General features: G+C 35.6%; 1 protein-coding gene across 1 annotated transcript in view; it reads right to left on the bottom strand.

Annotated features, from left to right (window-relative positions):
- Positions 1–8,038: 8,038 nt before the first annotated feature.
- LOC126473469 (uncharacterized) overlaps positions 8,039–9,844 on the bottom strand; it is a 911,006-nt gene continuing 909,200 nt past the window's right edge. The window contains exons 8-9 of the mRNA XM_050100543.1: positions 8,650–8,750; positions 8,039–8,158 (exon numbers count right to left, since the gene is read on the bottom strand). Coding sequence (XP_049956500.1) covers positions 8,652–8,750 — 99 coding nt within the window. The 3' untranslated portion in view covers positions 8,039–8,158; positions 8,650–8,651. The remainder of the gene's footprint in view (positions 8,159–8,649; positions 8,751–9,844) is intronic.

Raw genomic sequence — 9,844 nt, 5'->3', positions numbered from 1 at the left:
CGCAGGATGTTAAACATTTCTCTCCTCCTCCTCCTGCGAGTAAGAAACTCCTGACTTATTTAGAAGAGCCCAAAACCCCACCACCCTATGGTGCAAGTTGAATAGTCTGCAACCTACAAGGTTGCAGAACTGTCTGAGCATCTGATTCAGACCCTGCAGTGGGCTCTGTACCAGTGATCTGCAATTGCTCCTGTCGATAATGCTGCAAATTGTGAGCTCTACTTTCATCTGAGAAGGAAGACTGGCAGCCTTTACTATTTCTAATAGCGACTCAAAACCAGAGAGAATCTCTTCTATTCCAAAGTGACACACATCATTGGTATTGACGTGAGCCACCACCTGTAGTTGGCTGCACCTTGAGCTCTTAAAGACATCCGGAAGGACCCATTCCATGCCTGGAATGACTCCATTTGCTAAGCACATGGAGTGCACATTGGCTTTCTTTCCCTCCTCGGCAGCCATATCCCTAAAACCTCCATAATGCACCTAGCAGTAGAGCTCCCAATAACCAATAAATCCAGCCTCTGTGATTGCCCAGAGCTTGCAGGCTGAGAGGTTTCCTCTGAAACAGGATAAATGACTGCATCTGGCTGAAGGGCAGTGTCAGCCACGGTCAGCACCTGGAACCTGTTTGTCACACTAAACAGGGAGGGCTTATGTTTGGCCTCCTGGGAAGCCTTTCACCACCTGCCACATCCTGAGGAGACCTCCCACTTTACCATAGGCGAAGGATCAGCCTCAGTACCAGCAGTAACTGGTCTGACCACTGGTTCAGACCAATCATCTGACTCGTGGGAGTTGTATTGGACATTCAATGGATCATCACAGCTGGCCCACAACAGCGATGCCCATCCACTCCAGCCTCAAGCTGTGTAGCCGAAGCCATCACAGCCTGGAGCTGGGAGCAATGTGTCACCAACTCAGCTCTAATCCTCACACAGCAATTCCCATTGCTGGGGTAAAGATCGTACGGGACATGGCTCCATTACTCTTTTGGGTTATAATGGAGGCAGTGGCAGGGGCATATGGGTTAAAAAGTGTTAATAGATGGATTCCTTCAAGGTATCCAGACTTTCACAACAGTATAGGCAATATGGTGAATATAGGAATGTTTTGCCTGCCGCATGACTCATGAAGTAGGTTTCTACAAATAGACAGAATGTCCAAACAGTGATCAATGTGCCATCACACTTTCTTAATAGGGCTCCAGGATATGAGGTATGAGGCATGACATCTTCGAGTCTACTGTTCAGTAGGTGCCTGCAGACAGTTAAATGTAGTATTACTTGAAGAAATACAGCAATCAAGCACACCTTGTTTAGCTTTATTTCTGCCAATGTGTGTTTCTAATACATATTCTGACTAACAAACAATGTAAACTCCAGGTAGGAATATCAACAATATATGAAAAGATAGATTGCTACTTTCCGAAAAGAAGACACTTTAAGTTGGAGATAGGCACAATTAAAAAGACACTTACACAAAGCTTTCAGCCACAGCCTTCACCAGTAAAAGAGAAAAACACACCAGTCATATACAGAAGCAAGAATACTTCATGCGCACATGACCGTCAACCATGTGTGTATGAAGTGTGCATGAATAGTGTGTGGTTCCCTCTTGCTGATGAAGATTGTGGCTGAAAGCTTTGTGTAAGTGTCTTTTAATTGTGCCTGTCTGCAACTTAACATGTCTTCTTTATGGTAAGTAGTAATCTATTCTTTCCTACATTATTGATATTTCTATCTGGAGTTTCCATTGTGTGCGTGAGGTGTGCTTGATTGTGTGTGTGTGAATGGTGTGTGTTTCTCTTTTGCCAGTGAAGGATTTGGCCAACAGCTCTGTATAAGTGGCTTTTAATTGTGCCTGTGCAACTTAACATGCTTTTTTGCAGTAAGTATTATGATTAACATTAATTTTTGAACTTACCTTTACCATTAGTCACACATATAACCCACGTCACCTAGCAAGGCACTTCCATGCATTGAGGCAGAGCAGAAAGGAAGAGTGGGGGGATGAGAACTACACATGTGCGGCAGTAGAGATTGTTGTTCATTTCCATTTCATATCAAAAATGTTGCTTACTGTATATACATTACACTTATTGTATGTATTGCTTATACAAGATACTATTTACATTCCCTTAAAAATGAGTAGTAAAAGAACAGTTGTTTTAAAGACCTCCCTAATCAGTTAAACAAGGAACTGCCTTTTTTTAACAGTGTGAATAAGGACATTATAAATCATAGAAAAATATTTTGAAAGCAACTTCTCAACCCTCCAAATTGAGGGCTCTAACAGAAAACAATGAAATAAAGCAAAGTTGAAAATCATGTAGAATAATGAGTTATTTTTCACTGCATATTTTCATCCAAAGCACAGTTTCAAGGGATTAGGAAGTAAAAAAAAATCCAATATTTGTTTCTTAAAAAAGTATTTTATTTGATAAAGCATAAATAATGTACTAGCCACTTATTTACAACAGTATGATGTCATCTCTCAGCAGTGGATGTGAAACACATCATAAATATTGTCTATCACAAATATTTTATTTTCTAATATTGCATAGTTTTTGAACATTTCATAGTGAGAAAAATAAGTCCCTAAGGCAACAGACTGACATTCAGACCTCACAATGGTGACTATCAGGTAAGAAATATACTTTTCATTATATGTATGGAAGAATCTTAAGCAAAAGGTTTAGAATAATATGATAAAGCATCTGTCACATTTAATGTGGACATTTCACTGATCAAGAAAGGCCATTGTAGGAATATTTAGTTTCCAAGTTTTACAAGAAATAGCATTTTATCAATATATATGTATAAAAGTAAAAATAACAGAGAAGGTGACATGTATATATACAGATCTTTGCAAATGCTTAAATGTTAGGACAGAGCTTCATTGGACCATTTTACCCTGGCCTGTTAATGACAATTACAACATTCCACAGTATAAAAATTATAGCTTTTGAGTATTTTCTTTGGAGAAGAACATCATTAAATTTCACAGCAGATATCCAAATTTTAAAATAGTTTCTAGCTACATATAAAGACTGATGATGTTTGCATACCACAGCATAATTCTTTAAAAGTATTTTCTCTACATAATTGTATCAAAAAGTTCTAGGGCTGCCAAGTAACTGTTCATGAAATTTTTTGGGAAAAAATAAAACATTTTTTTTTCTTCTTATGAGAACATTTTTGCAAATTCTAAAGGTGCTTGGTGTTTATGTCCTTACAAAGGTCCATAGTCATCTAGGCATTTTCAGTTACTGTGTTTAGATTGTAAAATTTTATTGCTTAATTTAAAGGCAAAGTTCTTTCAATTTTTGTTTGTTTAATAAAATACTATAAAGCTACATTTTCTGTATAATGGTGTATAATATTTACTGACAAATATGCAGGTATCATTTGAAAGCACATTAAAATTGAGAATGAAGAAATATTTTATGGTTAATCATCAACCTAATATTTTTACCTCAGTTGCATGTGTTAACCATAGGAACTGTTAAGGAACAGAGTATTCATTAAAATGTACCGAAATCTGAATAAAGAATGCTCTGATTCTGTTCTAAAAGTAGAGTGTTGAACAAACTGAGGTTTACAACAACTTAGATGATTTGTCTTACTGCTTTATACATGCATCCTTCAGTTATTCATTCCTTCCATAGTGGAGTGTCAGGCTTAAGCAATGAGCAATGATGCTTTAAATATAATATAAAAACGAAAAAAATCAATTACTTATAAAATTCTTTAATTGAATAGATAAAATATCTACTCACCAAGTGGTGGCAGAACACACACATAAAAGACCGTTGTGAGTGGCAAGCTTTCAAGAGCCAGTGGCTCCTTCTTCAGGCAGAAGAGTTCAAGGGGAAGGCAGAAGGGTGAAGGAAAAGGCTGGAGAGATCTAGGAAAAGGGGTAGATTTTGGGAAAGTCGCCCAGAACTGCAGGTCAGGGGAAGCTTATCATACAGGATGAGAAGGAAAGACTGAATCAGTCATCCGATGCAGTCCCCAACAATCAGTCTTTCCTTCTCATCCTATATGTTAAGTCTCCCCTGACCCGTGGTTCTGGATGACTTTCCCAAAATCTACCTCTTTTCCTATACCTCTCCAGTCCTTTTCCTTCACCCTCTGCCTTCCCCTTCAACCTTTCTGCCTGAAAAAAGAGCCACTGGCTCCAAAAGTTTGCCAATCACAAATATCTTTTAAGTGTGTGTTCTGCTGCCTCTTTGTGAGCAGAGTTTTTAAAACCAATTAAAGAATTTTAAATATAATACGAAATATAAAAATTTTTCTTGGGTAATTAGTATAGTCTATCAGTGTGAATGTTGAATCTTTGGTTTTATTAATGGAAATAGGGCTTAAGTTTTAAATTCTCTCTTTGTAAGAGAAAATCAATGTCTAAGGAGATCAGTAGGCTCTGATTCATATCTTGGTTATCATTTCAGATTATATTTTTGGTATCTTATCCAATTTACAACTATCACATAAAAGAGACTTCAGTGTAATTATGTAAAATTAAATTTAAAAAATGGAAACCCCAGGTTGGAATATCAACAATGAGGAAAAGATATATTGGTACTTACTATAAAGATGACACATTAGGTTGCAGACAGGCACAACTAAAAGGCATTTACACATTAGCTTTGGCCACAGCCTTAGTCAGAAGTGGAAACACACACACAAATTCATACAAGCAACCACATCTCACACACACATGACCATCATCTGTGGTGGCTCAGGCAGGAAGGCATTCTGGCGCGAGCTGCTGGAGATGGTGTTCGTATGCATGAGTGTGCTTGCTTGTGTGAATGAATGTGTGTGTGTTTCCTTTTCTGACTAAGGCTTTGGCTAAGAGCTTATGTGTAAGATCTTTTAGTTGCACCTGTCAGCAACTTAATATGTAAAGTTAAAGAATTATAATCACAGTAGCAGAAATTAGGGAAAGATCAACTACAGAATGTTTTCTGACATTTTTTCAATGGCACTTAAGGATTTTATATCTCTGTATCAGTTTATTTATGTAACCTTCTTCAGCCACAACCTCTTGCTTGAATATTTATTATTCATAAAATGGCCTTTTTCCCTTATTATGTAATTCCCTCTTCATTTCAAAACATCGCTTTTTATATTTTCTAATTATTTTTTACTTTGTTACTTTTAATACATTTTTCTTATCTCATTTCATTAATCAATCAGTCAACCAGTCATAAATGGTCATAGCTTTATGCTGATATACCTATTTGTTAGTACATAACACTTCATAAACATCATTTCCTCCACCCACTTTTTCCCATATAAATTAGAATTGAGTCAACTAGAACCCTATACTGGGCAGTGATTTAGGATATTCATTGTTTCTCTCTGTCTGAAAGTGGCACAGGATCCAGGTAAACTGTATATCAGGTTATGTCTTCACTATTATTTTCTTCCTCCATGCTCATTTGAACATTCATGTACTCAGAAGTTGCACGCCTCCCCTACTGCGTTTGTATACTTGAATTATTCAGTTTCACTTCTTCAGCTTATTGAGTGATTTGCCACTTTCTCTAGCCATCAGATATCATTTTTTCACAGTATTTAGCCATTGTGTACACACTGTTAATGCCGACCAACAGTGGATATAGATTCATGGACATTAGATATGTCTCTCAGTTTTTAGCACTGTTAAACTGACATTATCATGATGGATGTTATATGAATAAATCAATGCTATCTGTTCATGATCCTTTGCTCTAAAAAGACACCAGATTTATTTTTAGTATAGAGAATATTGTCTGTATTGGTCTAGATCAACAAGAATTAAAGTTATGGCTGTTAGGAGTTGATATGGTGTGATCTTCCTGATCACTTCAGTGATGTTTCTGAAAGGTGTCAAATATTTTGTACCAATTACAGCTAAATATTAATAACAATGACACATGAAAATATTGTGCAATTGTATTGTCATAAGCTGGAGGAAGAATCTCTGTCACACTTTACTGTTCTTTTACACATGACACGTGAGTTATTTCATTTTGTGTGCTCAAAGACTTAAATAAAGAAATTTTGTACATAGAAACTATTATGCATGATGGTGTAGTTTGCTTCAGTAAGTTAAAATCTTTGGCTGAATTTCATAGTTGCTTAGTTTATAGGACATGTGCAATTTACTGATTAGGAGTAAGTTTCATTCAGCTTGCATTAATGTAAAATGAAATTTTACAATGTTGTAAGTAAAATTTAGAATAATGCTGTGTTACTTACGTTTTATACAAAAATGTAAGTGGATTTTACTTAGCAATAAACCATGCTGCTTGGAAATGTACCAAACTGAGTTTAATAGTAAACACTTGATTCCCCAAGAAGACTGCTTATTTTTACTTGTTCAATACATAACTTTAGTTTATAGATTGAAAGGAAATTAAATTTGTTTTGTATAGATTTCCGTTTGTCTTGAGTGAGGCACTTATCCTTCTGTTCACATCAACTTATCTGTAAATGCTTCAACTATTAAAGGTAAAGGAGAGTGACTTTATGGTTAAGTGAGTAAGTGTTTAAGTTAACACTTACTCACTTAAAGGTCCGGGGTTTCGTCATTGGTCAACTTTAGAATTTTTTCTGTTGCTTTTCCTTTATTACACCTTTGACAATTTGTTAATGTTAAAAATGTTAAGTTGCACTGCGATTTAGAGTCTGTGATAAATTGTATCTTCCCTGTAACTGGCTGGGTAAATCAGTTTAAAGGTGAGAGGAAGGCAAGGACATTTAACCTCCAATGGGGCCATGCCTATTAAACCATTGCAGTGTTCAAAACAATTGACCTGCCTGACAGCATCAAATCAAAGATTTTTAAGCTTTTGTTCAGGGTTCACTGGCTTCCTACACAGAAAAGAAAGAAAAATAGAATGAAGTGAAATCTAGATGACTGTAAAGAGAGAGACAAATCCAATTTCTCTTTTAGGTTCAATATTTTCTCTTTCTGTATAATGAATCCCTTATATTTGAAGTTTAAATCTACATCTTTCCAAATTCCTTCTAACTTGTTTTTCATTTTGGTTTTCTTTACAGATCTGATCCTAAAATACTGAAATCCGCAAATTTTATTTTTCAGTTAGGTATTGATGCACTTCCTGCTTCTACTTTTTTGTGGCCTTACTTTCATTTTATATGAGGTTTAACTCCACACAAAGTAATAATAATAATACACACGTACACATAGGTTTTCATTACAAAATTCCATGACATTATTAAATATGTGAACACTGAAAAACAATAATATTTATAATTTAGGTACTGGTAATTAATATATGTTAATATATCATTGCGTGTACAGAAAAATTTTTATCACATTGCAGACTATTCTCTCTTTAACATGTTGTTCACTTACACATAACAAAATGAACAAATTGCATTTGGATGACTCAAAAGAAACACAATATTTCACTAAGGATATATTGTGATATGCCAAAGGCCAGAAAGTAATCAGAAATTATAAAATGGTGATTACAAATGAGTGAGAATGAATGTAGAACAATCTGTTACATGTTTTGGTAAGAATAATTGATATATCACCTTCTGAGTATAAAGAGTCACAAATATTTTCTTTAAAATGTAGTAATAATTAACTGCTACATACTATGAGAGTTGCAGTAGATTTATAAAAATATGTTATAATCAAAAATACGCCAATTTTAGGTTTGTGCAGGCTTACTTCAATACCATTATTCAAACAGTGTCATAGCACTATCAGTAGTCACAACACTCAGGCAATTATTGCCACAGTATGCTTTTCAAATTTCAAGTCATTTATTGATAGTAAGACAAACTGGTTTATAGAGAAGCACATCACATAATTATTGGCAGCAACCCTAGAGATATTTAAAAAAACACACTCACTGTCACAAGGTTTCGTCACATTGAATGTTTTGATTGTTTTCTTGTGGGGGTGGGGCTGAAACTGAAAGTATGGGAAGTCCTTCTCGCATTCCACTCATTGGAATGTTTTCAGCACTACGTGTTCGACGCCCCATTTCTGAATGAAATGGTTGATGCTGAACAAATTCAGAATCACGTACACCAGAGCTAATAAATATAGCTGAGTTAACCCTTGGCCTTGAACGGCCAATCCATGGGTCCATATCAAAACGTTGGTGTGTTGACCAATGCAGATGCTGTAGACAGAAAGGAAATATTTAATATACATATTTCAGTGAGACTGGAATTGTCTTGTTGATAATTATTTATTTCCATTCGTTGCAATAGCCATTACATGTTAAATATTAAATTAATAAACACATCTTCTACAGGCAGACATGGCACTAGACATCACAAGTACATTTAACACACATCAATAGCAACAAACATCAACTGCTACTACACAACTATAAGACTAATCAGGCACATTGGATTTAAGCAAGCCTATTAGCATCTGACTGCAAAGCTGTGCAACACTCAGTATTGGTTCTATTTGGTGCAATTTTAAAGCACAAGAGCTATAATAACATAGTTCAAACACTTCTTGCTTAGGTGTGCCCAACAAAACAACCAGCTAACTAACAATGAAAGCTATATATTGACTCAGAAATTTTGTAATTGCCCTTATGTTACTGGAGTGTCTCGTAGGCAAGTTTGTGATTCCTCGATGGCAGTCACAGAGACTTACTGCTAGGTGTCTGCACGATGCAAGAGTGCGAAACGACATCCACAGTCTCTGGGTGGCTGAGGGCGCGGATAGTTGAAACAGTGATCCAGAACGCAGCACCCCTGACAAACACGGGCAACAAGGCTCTAGTCAACCCCCACAAAACCATGTACCTATATCTGTTTCTCTTAGATTAGGCATACAAATAAAAAGATTTGCATTACCCTCTTACTATTTGTGTGACAGTGATGAAAAAAAAGAATGCATCTTGTTATCATTTAAGTCTGAGTTCTGTGTTTATTTTTAATGTTTTTATATCAGTTCCTCAGCCACAGAATGTAATTTTGGCAGAGCTTCAGTTCATTGCTTCCATGATACATAGGCATTCTGGAGAGGCATGAGCTAACATCACAAAAGCTACATGGATGTGTTTGAGATATATGTCAGCTAGCTAGTGTTCATCTGACAAAGCTATGTGAAGCTCAGTTCATATTGATTGTGAAATGTGAAATTGTTATGTAAACCTGGAAGTAAATTTAGAAAAATGCCTAAGGTTTTTTTTACCAGCCTTAAGTGTATGCCACATTTCACTATCAATTGAAATATCTAAGAGTAGCTTTGACAATGCTTGAATGTTGCTATCTGGCAGTAAAGACAACACATAATATGAAGTGAGTTTATAGGCAGTAACAAAGTAGCTGCTTGATGTGGAATTTGCCTAAAAAGTGATGACAATATATGACAGCAACAATTTAGGAAGGGTTATCTACGTCAGCTTAAAGGACAACAGTAAATGCCTTCTAAATCAGATCTGAAACTGACTTTTACATTTTCTCACCCCTTGATTCCTTATAACTGTTCAGTCATTTTCATCTTGTCTACTCCTGTCTACTTCACTTTATTTGGACAGTTACTCCCTGGAATCCGTTTGTACTGCTAGAACATGCAATATTACTATGCAAGACTTTTTTTTTTTGAATCTGGTCAGTATTAGGATAAATTATTTCAACAGAAGAACAATTATTAACTGCTAATAAGACATGTTTTATTCTAGTTCCTATTTAACAGTGAATTAAAAAAGTGAATTAGCTTATTAAAAATATTTTCAACAACAGCAGAAGCATAGCATTATGTTTTTTTCTTAGTGTATCATGATAGTGTCAATAGTATATTGATGTTATTTCAGACAAAAGTTATTGTATACATAGTTAGTGGC

The sequence above is a fragment of the Schistocerca serialis genome, chromosome 4, assembly GCF_023864345.2.
Source record: "Schistocerca serialis cubense isolate TAMUIC-IGC-003099 chromosome 4, iqSchSeri2.2, whole genome shotgun sequence".
Lineage (NCBI taxonomy): Eukaryota > Metazoa > Arthropoda > Insecta > Orthoptera > Acrididae > Schistocerca > Schistocerca serialis.
This window is presented reverse-complemented; position numbering and strand designations above follow the sequence as displayed.